Raw genomic sequence first — 24,354 nt, 5'->3', positions numbered from 1 at the left:
GTGAATTTGGGAGAAATCTACTGACGTAAATAGACAAAGTGGTAAAATAAACACCTGAATGTGTATTTTGGATGTTTTCTTTCCACTAGTCTGAAAGAAGAAATGTTATGGAAGCAAAATCTCACAATTGACCAGTGTATGAAAAACAGTGTTTTTGCCTGGGTGTCTCACCTTAGATGCTTCAAGTTTACATACATATACTGTATATGCAGCGGTGCACAACATGCACTTTTTTTTTTTTACACTTACAGACTAAATAGATATACTAGCTGTTTGTGTCAGTAACTATCTAAAGAAAGAATAAATTATCAATTGTTGTATAGAAGACCATAAATAATATTAAAAAAGCATTGTTAAACACACTGCTAAGCTAGAAAATTATTATAATATTAAAAATCATGATGATGATAATAATAATACAAGAAATGTAACTAAAAGAAGAAGAATGTAGAACAAATGCTTACCTGTCATTTGTATTAACAACAAAAATAAATCAAAATAGGATCAAATATATTTCATCTTTATTTATTTATTTTATATTCAAAAAGGAAAAACACATTCAAGACACAAATACAATATATTTATTTGTATTTTTTATTAATGGGAAAAGATTTGTAATGACCAAAACAATTTTAACAAACAACAGAAAAGAGGACATGTCTGAAGTCAACCCTGAAAAAATCTGTTTCATGTGAACCAAACTCAATATATTGCTTATTTAAACACACATTGTATATACAAACATACATACAAATGCCCAGTAACAGCAGCAACATCCCAGCTGGGATGCTAAAAACAATTAACACTGAGTGTTTCATAATTACTGTACAAATGTAAAAAATGTTGTTTAAGAAAGTCTGTGGGATTATGTATTGTTTGTGTTAAACAGAAAACAGTGTGTGTGGGATCATCAGTTCAGAGGTTATCCTGAGGTCTGTGAGTTTTTTGGTAGTAGTAGTAGTAGTAGTAGTAGTGAAATATTACTGTTACTAAAGTTTTACTCTACATACAATCTGCTACCAAATGTGATTACAGCTCCCATTGTCCACTATCTCTCTGGCTCTGTTTGAACCAAACCTTAAGAATAAATACATATAATATTCACTATATATTATACTACTATACTATATATTTCTGCTGGCGTTAGTTTTACTGTAGGCTATGGCATATCACGGTATAGTTACTATATATACTATAATTGACTAAAGTCTATGGGAAAAAATATTTTTGGGCCCAATGGCATCACGTGACGGACACGGAAGTTGTAGTACCGCTGTTTGACCACTACGCGCTCTTCCTGGGGGCATGCATTTTCCTCACCTTATGCTTTGCAAGGTCAACTTCCTGTTTCATGCTTGCCCCGCCCACCTACTTGATGTCACATCAATGAGGCCGTGCAATTTTGATTTTGTGGTTTCAGAGCTAGGGCTCAGCAAAAAGGTTTTTATTCTCACTCATCAGGCGAGAAAACAAACCCAGTATAGTTATACTGTTCCATTTGACCTGATGTCCCAATCACCCTTAATTCACCCTAGCTAGTGGAAAAGACAACAGACAAATAAAGACGTGATGATTTTAAAATACGAACTCAGAGGTTTTGCTTGGACTTGAGGATTTAACATAATTAAAAGGTGTTGAAATATCAACAGTGCAAACAAGATGAATGAAGGTGTTCACTGGCAGTTCAGCTCCGGATGGATAATCCACGGCCAGATCTTCAACATCTCCTGTGGTGTCCGGCTGTGAACCAGCATCAGGCTCTGGTAGGTGCAGGGGCTGGACTTATCCTTCTCACTAATGTCAAAAGTCTTGAAGCCGTTGTGCTTCTCAGGAACCAGGCCTAGTTTTTTCAGACACATCCCCGTATAGACATCGTCAATGGGATACAAGACTACCTGCCGAGATGTGTTGTAAAGACGCAGCGCCAACTCCCCAGAGAACAGATATCCTCCGCCTCCTGCGTAAGGCGGATACAACCCCACAAACACACTCTCTGGGATAAAGTACTTGAGTTTCTCGCTTCGGTGTGGACTGGCGTCACTGATAACATCACCTATGAACAAATCCTTGGCTTTGACCTCGGACAGGCCTTCCAGGAAGTCAATAATTCGGAAGGTGTTGATGAAGACATCATCGTCACCCTTGAAGATGTACTGGGCTTGGGGGCAGTTGTGGCTGAACCACTCCAGGAAGAGGACCTCCTTCAGGGTGAGGTTGAAGAAGGTGTCCCTGTAGTCCCACTGGAGGATGTCTTTGTGAAGTTCCGCCTCGTGGCCCAGTATCCACTGCAGGTCCGGGAAGTTGTCCGTTGACAAGGTGTTGCCTAGCAGGAACACCGTCGCCACTGTGCGATTGGCCAAGACCCCCGCCCGACCCCATGTTTCACGAATGGCCTGCCGCCGCTCAAAATGTGGGATCAGCGATTTGACCACCACCAGCAGGAAGGGCTTTTCATCACAAACATGGGGCTGATTTATCAGCATGGGGTACGTCCTGCAGCGCATGTGCAAAAGAAAATCCTGGAAGCGCTGCGGCAGGGAGTTGTAGTCCACGATTTGCGTGGGGACTCTGTAGTCTGGCTCACAGAGGTTGAGTGGTCCAGTGTCATTCAGCCAATCGGGAAGCTCGATGAGAGTGTTGCTAGACAGCACAGAGTCGATGGAGGGGTTGTAAATGACGTTGAAAATGAAGTCCAAGTACTGCTGCTCCTTGTTCCAGAAGGATTTGCTCCGTGCCTCCTTGTGCCAAAACTTCTTGGTTGGGATTTGAACCTTCTCCTGGCCACCTTTATCACGCCCATGGTTCCACGACACGCCCACCAGGACGCAGATGAAGACGTTGAGCATCATCACCACGCAGAACACCCTCCCTTTTCTGCGGGCCACAGGCATGTTGCCTCTCCTCTTCATCTGCACAAAGGACAACAAATAAAGACAATCACTGAAAATCAACAAGAAACAGAATTCTGCAGAATCAGGACTTACAGCAAAGCCGGGATATAAAGGGACATTTGGAAACATGGAGGCGGCTCAGTCGAAGCTTTTAGCAAGAATAAGACTGGAAGAATCTGGTGCAGCAGTTCAATGAGAGGCTTGATTTCCCCCCGTTTGCTTTCAGAGCTCAGACCGGCTGCATACAAGGCCGCATTTTTATCACTAATCCAGCAGGAACGGGCCCATGAGCATTCTTTCCTCATGCCCTCCTTACTCCCTCCTCCTCTTCCTTCAGACAGGAATCACACGTTTCCAATTCAGCCGCGCACATGACGCCAGTTTACTGGCAGCAGTCTTTGTCATTGTCTACTGAGTGACACAGAAGAGCACACCCATATTAATAATAGGGCTGTCAATCGACTAAAATATTGAATAGCAATTAATTGCACATTTTTTATCTGTTCGAAATGTACCTTAAAGGGAGATTTGTCAAGTATTTAATACTCTTATCAACATGATAAAAAATCAACATATGATACTAGTATCTTCACTCTATCTTTAAAACTGAGCCTGCTACAACCACCGAAAGATCGATTGCATTAAAGCTGCAGTGGGTAGAAATGAAGCAAATATGATTAAAAAAAGTTATTTTTATAAAACATCACTATATCCTGACAGTAGTGCATGAGACAAGTTATCTGAAAAAAATCATGTGCCTCTGTGTCCTCCGGTGCTCCTAATGGCATCTGCAGGATTTCACAGACCGGAGGAAAACAAGCAGTCAGAGCTGATCTGGAGCCTTGCCGTCTCTGAGCAGCTGTCAATCAATTGAGTACTCGATCAAATGGTCAAACTGGCAGCGCTGATCAAATATGAAGCTTTAATGAATTCAAGAAATTAGTGGCATTCAAAAGAATTTGCGTTAAAGCTTTATTATCGTGTTAACTTTGACAGCCCTAATTAATAACCATGTTTTTCAGTTACTTAAAAAAACTAAAAAAAATTGAGGAATCAATTAGTACCAACCATGTCATAGGCTGTCAAGAAGGAGGTTAAATAACGCTCCAAACTTACACCAAATTTTGGCGAGGAAAAACTGGCATGGCCATCTCGTGCAGTTTGGGGCAAGTCATAGTTAAGTCAGCACACTGACACACTGACAGCTGTTGTTGCCTGTTGGGTTTGAGTTTGCCATGTTATGATTTGAGTATATTTTTTATGCTAAATGCAGTACCTGTGAGGGTTTCTGGACATATAATATATACATACATTTGCATAAAGCAGCATATTTGTCCACTCCCATGTTGATAAGAGTATTAAATACTCGACAAATGCGTAATTAATCGTGATTAACTATTTTAATCGATTGACAGTCCTAATTGTTTATAATATTTAGTCCCCCATAGAAATGGGGTGGACAAACTCAGGTATAGGTTCTTTCTTATTTTTAGGAACACATTTACATCAGGCCACCTCATCATCTGTTGCCCTCATATATTACCTGTGACTGGTGTGGAGCTGATGGGTCACTTGAGTCGGGTGGAGACCCAGACGTCTGCTGGCCTCGTGGATGAACTGCAGGGTGGAGAAGGACGTCTCCAACAAGAACCAGGTTGCTGTTTCTTGAGCCATCTGGAGTTTAAGGAAGGAAACTGCTGTGAGTATTTGGGTCTGTTTTGGGCTAAACGTTATGATTATTAGGGCTGGGACGGTACACCTATCTCCCCATTCGATTCTATCACGATACTTGGGTGCCAATTCGATATGTATTGCGATTTTAAGTATTGTGATTCAATATTACGATTTATTGCGATTTTTGTTAACTTTTTTAACACTAGATCATGGGAAAAAGTTTAATCATACACTTCTAGGGACTTTCTACTTTGGAAGATATCTAAATTAATACAGTAAAAATGTTTAATTTTCAGCATGTATGTAGTCAGAGATGTCCTGAAGTCAAACATATCAGTCTTTTTCAGGCATATAAATTTCTTTCAGAATAAAGACATTTCCTTCACAAATTAGTGGTATTTTCATTTTAATTTATACGGGACATGTAATGTTTTATACTTCTGGTGAATATAATCCAATCAATCTTATTTCCAAGCAAATATATGGATTCTGGCATTAAAAAATTGATTTCAAAATTGTAAAAATAAAATTGCGATACATCGGTGAATAATTTTTTTTGTATGTATTCAAATTGGCTGCAGCAATGTTACCTGATGTTGATGATCTAAAGTGAACTCTTCACACAGAGGTGGAGCAACACCTGTGGAATGTCAAAGGGACAATGAAAGTTAGTTGTAGGGTAAATCTAATTTATTGCCGGTCATAAAGCCTGACCCTGTGTACAGAGTGATATGACTTGCTATAAAAGCTATAAAATCACTGTCCGGTCATGTCTTCATCTGCAGAGCTGTTATTAACATCACTACTAATGCAGTATTTACAGAATAGGGAGAGTCATTGCTTGGTTTAATTTTTCAATTTTACTGAAAGATACCAGGAGTTTTAAAAGGAGCTAATTGATTCATACCCATGTTGTATGTTTACTATGGTTGCAAAGGGTTTGTAATTTTCCAAAATATTTGCAGAAATTTTCCAAGGGAAGTTAAACTCAGGAATTTGGGGAATTTTGCACAATTTGAATATAAAAATCTCACCTTGTAACAGTGAACTTATTTGGGCAGAAAATAGAAAAAAAGCAATACTAAATCATACGGCATGTTTTGGTTAAAAGTATGCCCACCTTAAGTTTACTCTGTTAGTAAGAATAAGTGATGAATACCATAAAAAATAAACCTGTTACAAATTCAAATCTGAACCACTACATGTGATTTTGTGTACCTGTTTATATGTATTACATACTCTGAAGGTTACAATTTTTAATTTGGGAGAGTCAAAAGGGTCCTGATCAATTCAACAGATGTTACAGTAAAACGCTGTCTACAAGCACAAAGCAAACTGCACTTTCTGTTTCGTACTTTTACATCTATTCAGCCATAAAAACGCCGTAATACAGACAGTTTATTGTGTGACAAACTAACCGTTCAGACTGGCTCCTCGCGTCCACGTTGTGCCATAAAAAGGAAGTCCAGAGTTGGACCTGAACTTGCTGCGCGCTTTTGGAGATCTGGATATACTGTGTACATATATGAACTCTGTGGCACCTCGTCAATCCTCAAATCTCCAACATGAAGTCACATCCTCTGTTCACTGAGAGGAGAAAGGTAGAGAAAGCTTCTGCACAAGTGTGCGTCTCTCCTGTGCGAAGCCATGCGCAGTGACTCCTCCCTCAGGCTGAATGGGAGCTGACAGTCAGAGCCAGAGATAGAACTAGTGTGGTCTGAACTGTGCTGTTGGGACTTTCAGAGGCTATACTGACTGTCCAAGTATTCAAATCCTTTACTTCAGTATAGAAGAACTAATGAATCCACACTAGTATAAATATATACTACAAGTATAAAACTCCTGCATTCAAACCCTTAATACAAGTACTCATTGTGCAGTACAATGTTCCCTGTCAGTGTTTTACTACTATATTTGATGTTTCTGGATAAATATTACTGCTGCATTAATGTCTATGTTGTATTTTACTACTGAAGATGTACCGTTCCGCCCTCTTTTTTTTGAGGAGTAGGGGATGTTCAGGGGTAGATAAATAGACCCGTTTTAGTCTTTTTTAGGGGGTCTTTAGGGGTAGATAGGTCAACAGTAGATGTCACATAGAAGTGGTGTACATCATCTGAAAGCTGGGAAACTGAATATTAATTTGAGATGCAGCTCAGCACTGTGTGTCAAGTTGTTCTATTCATTAATCTGAAATAAACATGAATTAATTAATTAATTAAAATAAACTGTGAAAGTGCATGTGTGTGTATGTCTCATAAGTTGTTGCAGCAATTTTTGGGGTTGATACCATTTGTTACAAAGATTTGGTGCTAAATTTAACCATATTTTACCACTCGAGAATTGATCAAAATGATCAATAATCACTCCAAAATACCACATTAAGACACCAAGACCTTGAGGAACACCGTAGAAAAAGTAATGCTGTGATTTGGTTTCAAAAACTTTTGACATTTGGAGATTTCTGCAAGAATAGCATTTTTCGGCGATTGGATGGCGAGCACTTCTGTTGTGGAAACTGCTCAGAACCCCCCTTATTGTCAATCTACCTAGGAAACTCATACATCCTCTGAATGCTCTAGGTCTCTAGTTTCTTTAGTTTCATGAGGCTGTGATTATCCTAGAGGTCACCACAGGTAATTTTATACAGTGAGGTCAAATTTCATTACAATGAAATGGCTACTATGGGGACTAACATCATCACACATGAATACAATTGGGCTCATTGGATCCACAAGAGTCTCAGCTTTACAGTGATACCCAATTTATTTAATTCCAAGACTGTTTAGGGACCCCAGTATGCAGGAATATTCAAACACGCTATTTTAGAATAGGCGAAAATAACACATTTGTACTGCATGCAAACAACTGCATGGTTTTGCCCAAACTGCATGTGATTATCATAAAGTGGGCATGTCTGTAAAGCGGAGACTCGCGGGTACCCATAGAACCCATTTTCTTTCACATATCTTGAGGTCAGAAGTCAAGGGACCCCTTTGAAAATCGCCATTCCTCACCAAAATTTAGCGTAATTTCGTAGCAGTTTAACCCAAGCAATCAACATCAACACATCTGGAGATATGTGGTTTTCACTGGACAGGAAGGGGATGAAAACCTGTAATCTGTAAAGTAACTAAAGCTGTCAGATAGATGTAGTGGAGTAAAAAGTACAATATTTACCTCTAAGATGTAGTGGAGTATAAGTATAAAGTAACAGAAAATGGTAATGGAAAATGGCACAAGTCTCATTCTCAAACTAACATTGAAACAGAGTGTGAACTTAGTTCATAAATCCGGAGAAAACTCAGAGGAGTTAGGTGCAGGGTGGAGACTTGGCTGTCTTATCAAAGCTGTGTGAGTCTGTCTCCACTGATAAAGCGTCCCCGGCCTCACCGGGCCAGTCAAGGGACCCCTTTGAAAATGGCCAAGCCAGTTTTTCTTAGATAAAGTTTTGCGTTATTTAGCCTCCTTCGCAACAAGCTAGTATGACATGGTTGGTACCAATGGATTCTTTAGGTTTTTCTAGTTTCATATGATACCAGTATCTTCACTCTAGCTTTAAAACTGAGCCCACTACAACCTAAAAATCGCCAGTTGCGTTAATGTGTTAAAGAAATTAGTGGCATTAACTTGCCTTAACACGTTATTATCACGTTAACTTTGAAAGCCCTAAAATATTTACATTGAGCAGTTTTAAGCTTCAAAAGTGGACAAACAGAAACATCTCTGCACCCTGAAGCTTCACCCTGCAAGCACCAACAAATCCTGTTTTTTATCACAAGGATTAAGAGAGATTATATTATTGTTGTATTTATGGCCGTCAAACAATAAAACAGACCTTTGTTTCTGTATTTGAGATGCCGTAGAGAACTGAAGAAATAAAAGAAACATGAAGGCAACTTCTATTTTGCATTATGACTCCATCATTACACAACTTTTAATCTTAATTGGCACAAATCTGTGTGTAAGAACATGTTATATACAGTATATTACAATAATGTCTGAACATAAACGTGTGTTGGGCTGTGTGCAACCCTGTGGCTCGAAAGCAGAACTGTGACCTGAACCAGGGGTTATTTGGTTCAGACTTTACTGATTTAAGAGTTTATTTATCAAGCTGATTTCAGCATGTTATTGCATGTTAGATAATCTAGTCACTGTCATCCACCTCTGGAGTCATGAAGCCTCCAGTATTGATTTAAAGGAAGTAATGTATCCCACTGGATCTGTAAGGAGAGTTTAATTAGATTAAAGCTCTAAAACTGAACTGATGAATCGATTCATGCTGTTACCCTCTGTTGCTAATGTCCTGCAGGCTTTTGTTCCTCTTAAGAATTAATGAGCCACAGGCGATGTGTACCTGTATCTACCTGACACCAGGTGGGCTCAGGACTGGATGATGACACCACCATCTTAAAAGGAACAGGACGCTCTAAACTCTTTTCAGCTGCCCGACAATGTTAATGGCAACAACAGGCCAACTTTTATCAGTCTAAACTGGACTTTGTCAGCTGTACTTTGAGCTTTGATGCTTCGGTTACCTTGCTGTGCAAACACTTTAACAGTATCCTGGGTAGTAGGTATGTGTTTAGGGGCAGGTGTCGTTTAGAAAATTATGAGGCCAGTACCAATAGCAATACCCCTAAAGTGATACCTACACCATCCCCCGACCCATAGTGGCGGGACTGCGTTGTCACGTAAGCATAACGCCATTGAAATAGAATTCACCCTAGATTAAAACTGTCAGCTATGACAGCACTGTTGCCGTGGTTAGAATTGTTCGTACTGTTAGCACCATTAGCTGCTAGCCGCCGGCTCAAACATCCCTGTCAAAGAACGTATATTGCTAAGAAGCGAAAGTCAATTGTTTGTTCCATTGCAACATTGTGTGGCTTTGTGTAATGAGCATGCCCCAGAAACATTAACAAAGATGGCAGACTACCGGCTTTTTAACGTTTTTTCAGCACTGCTCGGACTAATTACTACTTTACATTTGAAAAATGTTCCAGTCACAGTAGGCCAAAGCAGGAACACATTAAACATGTGGAGGCCGAATGGTGATTGAATGTGCATTTGGGCGATTGAAGGCGGGTTTTGGAGCAGTCAGAAGGGCTTTGGACATAAACCTGAATAACCTCCCTTTCCTCATTTATGCATGTAAAGAGACAATTGATGACAGTCATGCACTTCGACCAGGAATATTATTTCATTAGAATAAACAAATCTTTTGTAAAACGAAGGTTGTGTGGACAGATTTTTTCTTTTTTTAACGGAGGGGAACATATCCGTTTTAAAAAATATCTGTATACGTGTAGACAGGGCCTAAGACACTTAAAAAAATCCATATCAGTTTAAGTGTACGCTATATTTAGAATATTTTCCCCGCTTTACCATGCCGTCAGACAGCTCTTTCTGACATGGGTTATCTATGCTCTCTTCAAACTCCATTGACAAAAACAGTAATTTTACCTCTCAGAACACCGGAGTTGCTGGTCTACCTATGCTTTGATCGGTTAGTTTGTTTGTGTTATTGTGTGACTTTGGTGAATCTGAACTATACCTTTAAAGCACCAAAGTCACACAACAACACAAACAAACTAACCGATTGGGGCCACTTCAAAAAATCCGAACTGTCCCTTTAATATGTGAACATGTCTAAATGCCAAGTTGTATATTGAAATGATGAACTCATATCTTATACAGTATGTCCTCTCGGAGTCTGTAGGCAGGTGCAAAAGCCATGTTGGAGAGAGAACAAAAGAGGAAACAGCCATTTGCAGGAGGAGATGGCTGGAGTTGGTCAGATGTTGTCTCAGTCAGAATCACACAGTCTCACTGTTTCTGAGGAAAAACTCTCACACACAGTTTCAGGTGCGGTGAGCGATTCTGTCGATGCCCTCCTGGATATCAGACATCTTCTTCAGCACCTGGTTGACTATGGTTTCATCAAACTCCAGACACACAAACTCGGAGTCCTGAGAGAGAAGAAGGAGAAAACATTATATTACAACACATTATTAATACTCCGATTTATAGTGCAGACATTCAGAGCATTTAAATAAACACTTAGACGGTCAGTTGGTCCAACACAGTGAAACCTTGCACACAAAAAAAATTGCTTTTCAATGTTTTTTTTTGCAGCTCTGTGGTACTACTCTGACTACATGGCTCTATACATCATATTAAAGTATTTTAATACACAGCAGTTTTCTCTTTGAAACAGCAAACTACCAAATTTAAGAGTCTGATTGTAGATTTTGTGTAGAGTATCACTTTAACCCTCTGAGACCTGCTGGATTGCGGGTGAGGCCGACCGACTTTACTGTCTTTCAGAGGCTGTAGCGGGTTCAGTTTTAGAGCTAGAGTGAAGATACAGATATCATATGAAACTAGACTACTACTAAGGTTTCCATTGGTACCAACCATGTCATGGTAGCCTGTCGGGTTGGAGGTTAAATAATGCTCCAAATTCGCAAATTTGGAAAAACTGGCAGGGTCATTTTCAAAGGGGTCCCTTGACCTCTGACTTCAAGATATGTGAATGAAAATGGATTCTATAGGTACTCACGAGTCTCCCCTTTACAGACATGCCTACTTTATGATAATCACTTGCAGATTCTTCTCAAATCTGAACGCAGAGAACAGGAATGTCCATATCCACTTAGAAATCAAAGGAAAAAAAGACGCTCTTTGTAACTGCAAACGGGGTTTTTGGAGGAGGCCATGCAGACTCCTTCACTAGTTAGAAACAGCAACATGAACTCTTCTGCACTGACCTGCACTGTGTTCATAACATGCTACTTAAAAATGAAGCTATAATATGACGGTATCCCATCTGCCCCCATCATTGTGTCCTCCAATGTTCTCAAGAATGGACGTCACACCGTGATGATCCCCCTCCTGGTTTCCATGGATACAGCTATTGTCTCTCTGCATCGTCTATTGCTCGGTTAGAGCCATGTCTCTTAGCACAAAGACTTTAAAGCTGTGATTGGGCACTAATATAACAAACATTTGGGTAAAATTGTTATAGCAAACTTTATTAAGATGTACGGTGGCACATACTCATGACTTGTTTTTTTAATGTATACATATTGATAATAATACATACTTTTAACTAGGGCTGTCAAAGTTAATGCGATAATAATTCATTTCAACAGCAGACCTCAGATCAGCTCTGACTGCTTGTTTTCCTCCGGTCTGTGAAATCTTGCAGATGCCGTTAGGAGCACCGGAGGACACAGAGGCACATGTACTACTGTCAGGATATAGCGACCGTTCGTTTGATAAAAATAACTTTTTTTAATCATATTTGCTCTAATCTCGCCTACTTCAGCTTTAACTATGGACAATCATGCGATGAATCAATTTAATCAATTGACAGCCCTACTTTTAACATAATCAGGGCTGCAACTAATGATCATTTCCATTATCAATTAATCTCCTGATTATTTTCTCGATTGTTCAGTTTACAATTGTCAGAAAATAGGGAAAGAATAGTGAAACAGTAATGCTCATCATAGCCAAAGTATCATCCTCAAAGGGCTTGTTTTGTCCAACCAACAGTACCAAAAACCTGAAGGGATCCACTGTAACTATAACTGTCCTGTACTGAAGTATAACAGAGTAACTTAGATATTTTTCAAATTCAACCCTATATTCCACATTGTTGTGGTAGATTTTGTGACTAATGAGGACAACAATATGAAACTGGTCCAGTACTGAGGGAGAGCGCTGTAACCAGCAGCCGCGAAACAAGCAGCGTCAATGTAACGTTACATTCATTCACAAAAGTGCTTGTTTTTGCCACAGGCTTAGATTGTTATTATAAGTGTCTGACAAAATTATGGAAAGGACACTACAGAGAAATGAAACCTTTTCCTAACCTTTCGCTTGATCCGGTCTGTTTGTTATTGTGTCCAAGTCCAGCTCAAGGAGAAGACTCATTGTGAAATCTGAATATCTGTATACTCTGGCTCAAATAAATAATTCAAAGACCTCATCCACATTGTGGAAATCATTGACATATTCAGTCATGGCATTGGAAATCTTTTAGATAACACTAAGCTGCACTTTCTGTACTCCAAGTCAACAAACTCTGCCCGGATGGCACTCGCGTTTCAACCATGGATGTAGTCCACTATTCTACCGTTGTCTTCCGGCAACACGTCACCTAGCCAGATTTCAGAACGAGACGTCTCCTTGAGCGAGACTCTTTCCATAATGTCAGACACTTATAATAACAATCAGAGCCTTTCATGGCAAAAACAAGCACTTTTAGTGAACGGTGCCAGCTTGCCCCTATAGGATTACATTACAGCCTGTGAGCAATAGCCGTCTACAGCGCTCTCCCTCAATACTGGACCAATTTCAGAAATTGTTGCACCTAATAGACAGTTGGACACAAATACAAGAATAATAGGGTTGAAAAATATCAAAATTACCCTGTGAAGAGAGAAAAATAGCAAATCCTCATATTTTGAGAAGCTGGAACCAGAGAGAGTTTGGCAATATAAATTTAAATTAATTAAAGTTTATTAAAACTTTAGCAAAATTGTTTGAAACTAATTTTCTGTTGATCCACTAACTGATTAAACAACTACTCATTACAACAGAACATATAATATTGAAGTTAATGGAGAAGTAAATGGAAACATTTTGGCCTCATTTCCAGTCTGAAGTTCCTCCACACTGATGAAGGGCATCGTCTTGTCCAGCTCCACTGGGATTTAAGGGTTTAAGGACACCTTGATGGTAAGTGTTACATCCTCAACCTACTTCAGGCCTCTGTTGGCTATTATTAGATTTGAACTGAATGGACCAATAACAGTGTGTGTGTATCCAACAGTAGTACAGTACAGTACAGCAGAGTGATATAGCATGCTGCTCCAGTCTGCTGGCCTGCTTTCTCTGAGCTGTGGGACCTGCAGACTGGGTCACATTCATAGAGAACAGGTACATGATGAACTCCTGAAGCATAAACTGTCATCAACATCACACACAATGTCAACTCCTCACCAGGACAGCACCTTAACTTTCAGAAAGAAAAGCCTTTAAAAGGTTAGGGGACATAGAGGCACATAATTTTTTTCAGATTACCTCATGCACCACTGTCAGGATATAGTGACCGTTTTATAAAAATAAAGTTTTTTTAATCATATTTGCCCCATTTCTACCCCTAAGAATGATAAAATGCTACATTATGCTGTTTAAGTCCTGGCTGATATTGCACATACTGTACTGTCCATAGTAGGAGGTAGTGCTTCATCGTCATCACAGTAGGTAGAGGCATAACTTTTGTTTCATCGCTGCAAGTTGTCTTGTTACTGCGACAGGTAGAGGCATTACAGAGACCCTAATCCAAACTAGAAGATGTGGAAACCAGCCCAGTGACAAACAGGATGAACTCTGCAGACAGGAAAGCCTCCAGACAGCCTGGTGATTTGAGAGTCGCTGATCAAGGCAACTCCTGACCTGCACTGGATTGAGCTCCGTGGTGGAGGTCTGCTGGTGGTCAAAATATCCACACCCACACCCACACACCCACACACCCACACCCACACCCACACCCACACACCCACACACACACACACACACACACACACACACACACACACACACACACACACACACACACACACACACACACACACACACACACACACACACACACACACACACACACACACACACACACATTTGCATTCTCTCAGACAACAATAGATAATCTACTTGGGACATCTGGGTTCATGGCGTCCATCGCATAGCAAATGTAATTTTACCAGATTTTTCCAGACAAATGAACTCAGCCCAATCAATCATCCACAATATAGTTGGAATAATAACCACGGTCTTATTGTGTTTATGGCCTGAGTGCACTGGTCGAACTGTACCACGTAAAGTCATCAGTATGGATTTGGCTATTTTCTACTACAACGGGATAAATGAAACAACAAATGGTCAACAGAAGCTCCAAAATTAAATTGGAAGGCTGGTGGCTTGTAGGCTGGAAAATAGAGTGCTGCAGGGATGACGTATTTTAGTAGGCCAACCACGAAGTTAGCACCGCCCTGCGTTCCCTCGACAAAAAGCCAAAATAAATATATTAATTGATTGACAGCTCTAGTAGTTATATTATACATTTCTGTGATTGGTTTAGTTTAATTTATGTTTTATGTAAATTTTCTCTTGAGCAAGGCACTGATCCCTCAGCATGCAGCAGTAGAAGACTGGGGCTGTACTGGTCGGTTCCCAGCATGAATATGGGAAACTGAATGAGGAAGCACTAGCCAGTCTCACCTGTCCTGCTCTGCCCAGCTCCAGCTCCATCAGGGCAACCGGGCCGCCGTGGGCTGCATCCCCCCGGCTGGCTGCAGTCTGGAGGTCCACCCTCCAGGAGAGGCCCCTGAGGCCGGGCTCCCAGCGGCTCTGAGCCAGCAGGCTCTCCCTCACCCGGACTCGCTGGCTCTTCCAGAAGCGAGAGAGGGCGGCGGCCTGCTCGGCAGTCAGCCCACCGCTGCCCTGCCTCTTGGTCTGGGCTGTGAGGAAGGCCTCCAGCTGGGCATGGTCCATGTCTGCTGTGGCGATAGACTGAGAGATGGAGGAAAAGAGGATGAGGAGGATCAACTACAGTAAGGTGCTGTACAAAACTGGAGTTCATATCTGCAACAATGTGGGATACCATCGTCAAGATTTATTCTTACAAATAAACACAAGTGAGCCACCAACTATATGTCTTAATACATGTTTATTGTAGAATTGATCAATGTCAAAAGCAACCATTTTGACCAAATTCCACACAATAAACAAACATATTATATATATATACACATTTATATATTGAGATCTGGAGAATTTGGAGGCCAAGTCAACACCTCGAACTTGTTGCCATGCACATGATGTAAGAGAAAAACGTGATTCATCAGACTGGGCCACCTTCTTCCATTGCTCCGTTGTCCAGTTCTGATGCTCACGTGCCCATAATTGTTTGTGTTATTTAGCTCTCCTTATAAAAATAATAATTTCAATCTAAATGACACTCTTACTTGGTTAAATAAAGGAGAAGAGAAAAGTGACTGTGGTTGACCTTAGTGCAACTCACAGTGCACCAATAATATGAACAGCACTGGAACAGAAGTGTTAACAGCTAATGTGTGTTAGTGCTGCCCCCTGCTGGCAGCAGGTGAGACACACAGTTTCACCCATCACCATTTACATTTAGGACAGTCTAATCAGGATTTATATACAACAGTTATTAACCTATATATCTACCTGAAAACCTTTACAAAGCAGAATCTGCTCCTACTTTTAAAACTGTAGATTCAGCTCAACTTCTGGAAGCATTTTGTTGTTGCGCTGCATCTGTGAATTTTACATGGAACTACTCTGTTTTCTGCACATTACTATTACCTTTAAACTACACTCTTTCCCACTACTACCTAAATTGTTTTTGCACTATAACTTGCATATTACGCTGATATGTTTTGTGTGTATACGTGTAGTACCTGTACGTATATACTGTACATATACAGTATATCTTCAGTGCAAATATAATTTAGTTTACCTTTTTATTTCTTCCTTTAGTGCTACTTTTAGATACTTTGTTGCCTATTTTATTGTTTATATTCTAATCCATACTACACTGACCTATAGAGTATTCTTATACCACTGTCTATACTGTAGCCTACATATTGGATCTATGGTGTATACACCGTATTCATATCATTCCTCCAGCTGTTTATTCTCTATATTATGTCTACTATTGGCATTAGTTGCTCTATTTTTTATACTTGTACTTGCACTGCCTTCATTATTCATATCTACCCCTTACTGTTAATTATTATATATATTACCACTAGATATATTTATATTAGTCTTCTCTTTACTGCTTTTTGCACTTCTGGTTAGATGCTAAACTGCATTTCGTTGTCTCAGTACCTGAAAATTTAGTTGAATCTAATCTAATTTAAATATTTGAATATCTGTTCATACATTTTCTGTTTACTTACTGTGGAGGGGAAAACAACTGTATTGTATGACAATAAAGCTGAACCTTGACATAAGTGACAAAAATGACATTTCACTGTTCACTTGTCACTCAGTGGTGATCCTTTACTCAGGTAAAAAGTACTAATACCACTCTGTGAAAATACTCCACTACAAGTAAAAGTCCAACATTCAAAACCTCACTGTAGTAAAAGTATTATCAGTTAAATGTAACTGATAATACAGTTACATTTAAAGTATGAAAGTATTAATTGTAGAGTAAAATGTTCCCTGTCAGTGTTTTACTATGATGTTTCTGGATTAATATTACTGTTGCATTAATGTGTATAAGACAGATTAGCTACAGCTTCTGCTAAATGTCTAAACTGTAAAGTAAATATATGATAAATTGGCTAATATTTCTGCTGTTACTTCCAGGATGAGGGTGTTTTATTACCTTTAGGAGGCCTTTCATTTTCTCATGTAAAACCTTGAACTCCTCCTGCGACAGCTCGGCATATAACTCATCTTTCAGCAGCTCTTCTGTGATCTCCTTGTTGTTATAATACACTTTCTGAGCTATTCCATTCAACAGTCCGCTCAAAGATTTCGTTGCTTCTACATCCGCCATGGTTTCTTCTCAACGTGGTCACGTGAAGCGGATGGATCATATCACGTGACGTCTTGTTGCAAAACGCATTGTGGGACTTGTAGTTTTACAGTTACAGGAATGTTTATTCGTTCATTATTCACGGTTTTCCCACTAAAATTGCTCTGTTATCACCGAAGATGAGTTATTAGCTTGGTATGGATCAATAAGGTAAGGTAATGTTTTATTTGAAACTTTAATTAAATTTTAACAAGTGTCCTAGATAGCAAATTGACTCCGCACCGGATCCGCTACGGAGGGATATTAGGCCCCGGAACGAATCCGCAAAACGGGTCTGGATAGGAGTCCACTTGCACGGTGGGACGGATCCGTAACAGATACGGATCACGGATCCGGACCAGATCTGGCCTGGACACTGCCCGTATCCGCTCACAAAGCAGCTCATCCAGCCCGGATCCGATTTGGACCTGTTCATGAAGTGGCTCATTTGGTCCGGATCCGATCCGGATCCCTTATTCAAAATGGCTTTGGCTAAAACTAGCCACAGAAATATCAAAAATCTAGCTGAGCAAAATCTAGATTGCTCTATAAAAGCTTGAATACTTCTTATAACCAGGCTGCCTTTATTATTAATAAAACATTCAATTAATTTAGAACTTGAAAAAATCTGAACCTATCCTTTAAGCCACCCTGTGGTTCTCCAGGTAAATGCTTTTACTTGAAGCAGAAGTAGAAAAGTTGGGTTATTAGCAGTAACTTAATAGCTCTGCTACTGCTGTAAGAGCCAGTAGTTATCAGTGAGGCTCATGTCAGATCAAATTAGTTACGCATTTTTTTTTTTTTTTCAAAGTTTAGCTTGAATTTGTCTTGATTCAAGACAAATCCAAGCTAAACTTTGAAAAAAACAACTTCAACTGGTCATTTGACAACACTCACCTCTGTTTTGTAGATATTTCCTTATTTAATTAGCTTTTTCAACCAGCTGGAATATAAAACAAAAGGTTTTTACCCATTTTTAATATGTTCCCCTATATTTCCACAAAAAAATGTAACTTACATCCACAAGTTAATTTATTTATAATTATATGGCATGGCTAGCAAGTCTTTCTATTTGTATCTCATATTTCAATATTATTTTATATATTTATTTGCTTGTACTGAACAAAACAAGCAAGAAGAAGACGACAGCTGAATACTTCCGGCCGCCATCTTTGTTTAGAATGACGCACATCCGTGGTCGTACGCACGTAATGTGACGCAACCACGCAAACTTTGAAGTTGGTTAAAATAAAAATCCTCTTCACTGTGTAGCAGACGGCTTATTTTTGTTCCAGCTTTATAAACGTGTTTTTGGGTAACATGGACATGTTGTCAAGCGACCTGCGGGGATTTTGAGTTTGTTTTGTATTTGTTTTTTGAGACAAACGGTGACAATTAAGATAGCCTAGTGATTAACTTTAGCAAGCATTAGATGACGTCAGCTAACGGAGAGGCACCTGCATCTGCTGGCCTCAGTGGAACGGCGGTTTATCTCAGTGGTGGAATGTAACCGAATGTAACTAATGGTAAGTACATTAAGTACAACTTCAAGGTACTTTACTTTACTTGAGTATTCATGCAACTTCATATTTATATAACATATATATTATTATACTACATTTATCTGACAGTTAATGTTACTTGTCAGATTACAGTTTTTCATACCCTTCCTGTCCAGTTTACTTAAAGGTCACATATTATGCTCATTTTCAGGTTCATACTTGTATTTTGTGTTTCTACTAGAACATGTTTACATGCTGTAATGTTAAAAAAAAACTTTATTTTCCTCATGCTGTCAGCCTGAATATGCCTGTATTTACCCTCTCTTTCTGAAACGCTCCGTTTTAACGCATTTTGACAGAATTGCAACAGAATTGCAACAGAATTGCGTTACTAGGCAACAGCTTGGGTCCATGTGTACTTCCTGTCAGCTGATGACATTCACATACACTGCAACCAGGAATAAACTGGGACACATTTAGAATGTTTACGTTTAAAATTGTGTCAAGGGTCTAAATATTGTATATTTGTGACATCACGCATGGGCAGAAATCCTGACTGCTTGTTTCAAATGCAGAGTTTCTGAATACGGGTTGTGTGTATTTCCCTGTGGATTGAGTGTTTCAATACTTTCACAGTATTTATATAGGACTTAAGCCTGCTTTATAATAAAACAAATTGAAAATCTCACTTTTTTTATAATATGGGACCTTTAATGGTTTACTGATAATACTTGCTAACTTTTACTTAGCTAAGTAAGATTTTGAATGCAGGGCTTTTACTTGTAGTGGAGTGTTTTTACCTTGTGGTATTAGTACTACTACCTAATTTTTTATTTTTTTTTTGCCATTTGCAGTAAGCAGAATCAAGCAGTAAATTAGCTTAGCAGTGGTTTAAGGCAGATTTAAACCTGTGTTGTTTGGGTCAAAGTTACATAATCACTTAAACACTATTGGTATGTCCTCCTCAAAAGCTGAGGTTAAAACTACTTTACTTATCACTATGGCAGAGAAAAACATTTCCTAAAACTAGCTAACTAATGAAGTGTTTAAGAATGAAATGATTAACACAAAAAAGTCATTGTAAATAAACATATTTGAATGTTATGTGATTGTATGAATAATCATTATATTGTTGTGGTTATTATCAGCTATGACTTCTTTTCTGCACTTGCCTGGACTCTAAAACAAAAAATGTCTCCAGATCCTGTTATAGACTACATTTAGCAGTGTAGATGAAGATCTTGCTCGGGACAGTTTGCCTTGTTTCAGCCTTTTGATGGGAGGAATTGGTGTCGTTGTGAGTCCTGGGGTTCAACTGAATGATCTCCTCCCCGCTTGAATCAGTGACTGACCGGCAAAGGAGAGCCACACTGTGAGTGTCTGATATTAATTCTTAATTCTTTACTTTGTATTCACTTTTTGTATGCTCTCTGTGTTGACATTCATTGTGGATGCACGTCTACTGAACGTTTGGCCTTATGAGACTGCAGTTAAAGGTTAATCCCTTGTTGTCAAAATGATTGTAGTCAAAAACTGTAGTTTCATAATTGTTACAGCAAAACTATAGAATTACTCTTTTTTAAATGTGTAGGAGAGTCCGTTAGATGTTGTTTTATACATTACTAGTCAACTAACTACAGAACTAAAATATAAAATAAATAATATAATTGTGGTAGACAGGTGTACAGTAATTACAAAATAAACACATAATGTGAACAGAAATGTGGTTTAATGTTAGGGGTGGGGAAAGAAGTCTATTCACCTACGTATCGTAATTTTTTTTATTACAACTCTGAAATTGTTTTATTAATGCCAGAATTGATATATTTGCTTCATTTGAGTCTATGCGGAGGTAGAAGGAAGTTACCGCTTTTATTGTTGTAGTCTGAGTAACGTGACGTCGTATCCGTTATGTAGCCGTCAAAAACCAAAACAAGCCACAGCGAGCTGAAACTACAAAGTAAACGGCGGAGGGTCTGTGTGGATACGACCTGCATACTCACATTTTAAATCCAAAGTGGTAAACACTACACATACAGTAAAGTATGGAACCACTTTGGGTTTCACACATTGCAGGAAAAGCAGAGCTAGACATCGGTAACTTTTATTGTTCTTTTATCGAAAGTCTTCTAACCTTTTCTTTTATTTGTTGGTTCAGTGGCTTAACCATTAAGGATAAAAACAGCCTGTATAGCATTGTTAAGGTTTGCTCCAAGATTACTGGAGTCCAACAAAGAGACTTGTGTTCCCTCTGGGAGAATCAGGTGGTAAAGAAGGCTAAGAATATTATCAGCCAACCACTTCATGTTCTGTCTCCTGAGTTCTCATTGATGCCTTCAGGTCGCCGTTAACAGGCACCTCTGAGGAGAACTAACCGTTACTCCAACTCTTTTATTCCTTCTGCTATCAGGTTATTAAACTCAGACAGTAGTCATTTCATGTGAGATTTATTGACCCTCACATGATAAATTATGTAACAATGTCTATTTATTATCTATTTGTTTTCTCTTTTTATCTATTTTATTGCTATTTATTATATTTTATGAACTTATCTGCTGTCCTTCACTGACCTCTGTTTGTCAGTTTTACTGATCTGTGATTGACATAACATTTTGGATGTTTGTCCGGATGTTGTCTGTGTGTGTTTGTGGGGTAAGCTGTGAATTGAATTGCCCTTCTTGGGATCAATAAAGTTGTCTGAATCTGAATCTGAATCTGGCATCTCCGTTGTCAAATCGGCTGATGGTACAACTGTAGAGCACCCATATAAACGGCCCCGATGGAGCTGACCATGGATGTATAGAGAGAACCTAATAGAAAGGCAGCAGCAGCCGCCGTGCGAGGCAGGTCTGTCCAGCCCGTTATGATCATTTTGGAGGATGTAGTTTGAGGTGGTGTTGAATTGTATTGCGTTACACTGACAGGTGTTTCTATTAATTTATTCATGCCATTTATATCAATGAGTGTAGACTAAATAACAGAGACACCTCTCTGTATGAAATACAGTTCAGCAGCACCATAAACTACACCCTCCAAAATAATCTTTTTATATCATCTACACCTGTTTCATTCTTTTTTGTGCTATTGTAGCACGCCGCCACCGGTCTTCAGGTGTGAGCACTTAAACTATGAAGTATACTGTTAGAAAAGTAGGTTGAACTTACATAATTCAAACATTTACAGATAACAGTGTTGTTATGCAGGAGTTCCCAAATGATTGACACACACACACTCAATATTGAGCTAAGCTTTAATCAGAAAGAGCAGGAAATGAGAAGATTTGGTAATGCTTTACACAAGTATTGAGTACAATGACATGAGTCCTCCTAATACGGAGGTTGATATAACATCCACATTTAACATTATTGTAGTTTTATGAAGTAAGTGTAAAATGTTACTCGTTGACTCTTTGTAATTGGGTAGAATATGTTTTTTCTTTATTCTCAGAGTCACAGTAACTTTTTAGGTTGAATGGAGTCAGCCCACTTTTAAACTACTGGTATCCACAAAATCTCAATTTTCTCTTTTAACCCTCTGAGACCCACCCGCGATCCCGACTGACTTTACTGTCTTCCAGAGGCTCTAGTAGGGCTAGAGTGAAGCTACAATCATATCATATCATCAAGTTTGCTCCGGCTGGTGGGAGGTGCTTGGTATTTCCTCAACAGATCTTAACATGGCTGCCGGGTCACAAACTTTCTAATTTTACAGTTAAACAGTACACTACAAAATGTTTATGAAAACATTTTATTAAAGAAATAGGCAGGAACCTGACTCTCAGTGCGTCTCCTTTCTGAACTATCTCTGATTTGACTCTGCAACTTGCATTTATTTCACATGGATATGTAATGAGTCAGTTTGGATGTAAGAGCACATTTTAAAAGTTATAGCAGTTTATAGATTTTAAGCTCATCCTGCGCTGTCCTCCTCCTCTCCCTCCTCCTCTCCTCCTGCTAGCTCTTCTGTGTTTACCCCCACTTCTGCTTTTTCCCCTCCTCTTCTGCCACTGCCACCCTGACCCACCACCCCTTCTGTATTACTGTCAACATTAGTGAAATCTCCTGCCCTTGTATTAATGTTGTTTTTTTGTCTCTGTACCTGTGTGGAATCACTTTTGCCACATTGAGGCTGTATGAATGAAGTGGATGGCAAGTTGTTGCTGTAACGAGGTGATGAATCGTTTGTATAACAATAGCGGGTGACTTGATTTCCAGTAGAGCAGCTTGTGCACTGCACTGCACATCGTCTGTCTACGTCGTCCGCGTCGCAACGGAATATGTTTCTTAGACCAATTGATCCTAGGGAACCCTTGTGTGTCCCAAGCCGCTCAAGGGCTCCCCTCAGGTTCTCCTCAGGTATGCATTTGCCATTTACGGGGATGAATACATTGGAAAACACAACAGCATAGTTACTCCAAATTAGAATCTGATTTATGCTATCGAGAATGCTCCGGCGATTTGATTCGTTTGTACATCTTGCATCACATGGGGAAGAGAGAACGTAGAAAAGCAACAGATCAGTTTTGGAAAGATTTCTTGTCAAGGTGTTAAAGTGCTGCAGCGTACGGTACTCTGCATGATCAGCTGTACCATTGTTGACTGCATCCGGGCACTGTTCTTTAACATTAGCCCATGTTATAACCCTTTTAGGACATTTTCTAAGAACTTGAGGCCATTGCACACGTTCATCAGGACACTGATCCAGAACATTGGGCCATCTCAGAACTGTGGCTGCCACCACCCTCGTGCCGGTGTACACTTCACATCTTAGAATCGTATTCTTCACTTGGTCAGCTGAGTCAATGACTTTACTGATGTCATACATTTTCTTGTCACTGTTGTATGGGATGCTTACAGCCAGACTGAACATGGGGTATCTTCTGTCAAAGGAAACAAATACACAAAATGTAAAGCAGGTGTCATGTAAAACAGTATTCTAATAAGGTATAGAAACTAGGGCTGTCAAAGTTAACGCGTTAACGCATATTCGTTTTAAAGCCACTAATTTCTTTAACGCATTAACGCAATCGATCTTCCGGAGGTTGTACCAGGCTCAATTTTAAAGCTAGAGTGAAGATACTGGCATCATATGGAACTAAAAAACCTAAGGAATCAACAGGTACCATCCATTGGTATGTCATACTAGCTCGTCGCGAAGGAGGTTAAATAACGCTCCAAACTTGCGCTAAATTTTGGCAAGGAAAAACTGTCATGACCGTTTTCAAAGGGGTCCCTTGACCTCTGACCTCAAGATATGTAAATGAAAATAGGTTCTATGGGTACCCACTTTACAGACATGCCCACTTTATGATAATCACATGCAGTTTGGGGCAAGTCATAGTCAAGTCAACACACTGACACACTGACAGCTGTTGTTGCCTGTTGGGCTGCAGTTTGACATGTTATGATTTGAGCATATTTTTTATGCTAAGTGCAGTACCTGTGAGGGTTTCTGGAAAAAATGTGTCATTATTTTGTGTTGTTAATTGATTTCCAATAATAAATATATACATACATTTGCATAAAGCAAGCATATTTGTCCAGTCCCATGTTGATAAGAGTATTAAATACTCGACATATCTCCCTTTAAGGTGCATTTGAACTGATACAAAATGTGTGATTAATTTGCGAGTAATCACGATTAACTATGGACA

General features: G+C 39.4%; 3 protein-coding genes across 7 annotated transcripts in view; all 3 read right to left on the bottom strand.

Moving 5' to 3' along the window:
* Positions 1-596: 596 nt before the first annotated feature.
* On the bottom strand, positions 597-7,021 carry b3gnt2a (UDP-GlcNAc:betaGal beta-1,3-N-acetylglucosaminyltransferase 2a). 3 transcript variants are annotated; one of them, XM_074629235.1, is made up of 4 exons: positions 5,984-7,021; positions 5,156-5,205; positions 4,435-4,555; positions 597-2,909 (listed from the first exon to the last, which is right to left on the bottom strand). In XM_074629235.1, the coding sequence occupies exon 4, from the start codon at positions 2,907-2,909 to the stop codon at positions 1,674-1,676; it is 1,236 nt and encodes a 411-aa protein (XP_074485336.1). In that variant the 5' UTR covers positions 4,435-4,555; positions 5,156-5,205; positions 5,984-7,021; the 3' UTR covers positions 597-1,673. The 3 variants fall into 3 exon arrangements, with proteins under 3 accessions (XP_074485336.1, XP_074485337.1, XP_074485338.1); XM_074629236.1 differs by lacking the exon at positions 5,156-5,205; XM_074629237.1 differs by lacking the exons at positions 4,435-4,555; positions 5,156-5,205.
* Positions 7,022-8,465: 1,444 nt separating this feature from the next.
* Positions 8,466-17,211, bottom strand: commd1 (copper metabolism (Murr1) domain containing 1). Its single transcript, XM_074629234.1, has 3 exons — positions 17,008-17,211; positions 14,865-15,155; positions 8,466-10,540 (listed from the first exon to the last, which is right to left on the bottom strand). The coding sequence occupies exons 1-3, from the start codon at positions 17,179-17,181 to the stop codon at positions 10,433-10,435; spliced, it is 573 nt and encodes a 190-aa protein (XP_074485335.1). The 5' UTR covers positions 17,182-17,211; the 3' UTR covers positions 8,466-10,432.
* A 4,728-nt stretch (positions 17,212-21,939) lies between these two features.
* Positions 21,940-24,354, bottom strand: part of LOC141764210 (uncharacterized) — a 23,548-nt gene continuing 21,133 nt past the window's right edge. For all 3 annotated transcript variants that reach the window (XM_074629233.1, XM_074629231.1, XM_074629232.1), the window contains one exon: positions 21,940-23,580. In XM_074629233.1, coding sequence (XP_074485334.1) covers positions 22,611-23,580 — 970 coding nt within the window. In that variant the 3' untranslated portion in view covers positions 21,940-22,610. The remainder of the gene's footprint in view (positions 23,581-24,354) is intronic.

The sequence above is a fragment of the Sebastes fasciatus genome, chromosome 3 (genome assembly GCF_043250625.1).
Source record: "Sebastes fasciatus isolate fSebFas1 chromosome 3, fSebFas1.pri, whole genome shotgun sequence".
Taxonomy (NCBI): domain Eukaryota; kingdom Metazoa; phylum Chordata; class Actinopteri; order Perciformes; family Sebastidae; genus Sebastes; species Sebastes fasciatus.
This window is presented reverse-complemented; position numbering and strand designations above follow the sequence as displayed.

Bases quoted from the DNA above. Each gene is read 5' to 3' on its own strand.
- b3gnt2a (XM_074629235.1), bottom strand. From the start codon at position 2,909: ATGAAGAGGAGAGGCAACATGCCTGTGGCCCGCAGAAAAGGGAGGGTG.
- commd1 (XM_074629234.1), bottom strand. From the start codon at position 17,181: ATGGCGGATGTAGAAGCAACGAAATCTTTGAGCGGACTGTTGAATGGA. The intron at 15,156-17,007 runs GTAATAAAACAC...TCCATCTCTCAG, and splicing joins AAATGAAAGGCCTCCTAAAG to TCTATCGCCACAGCAGACAT. The intron at 10,541-14,864 runs GTGAGACTGGCT...CTTCTCTCTCAG, and splicing joins AGCTGGGCAGAGCAGGACAG to GACTCCGAGTTTGTGTGTCT.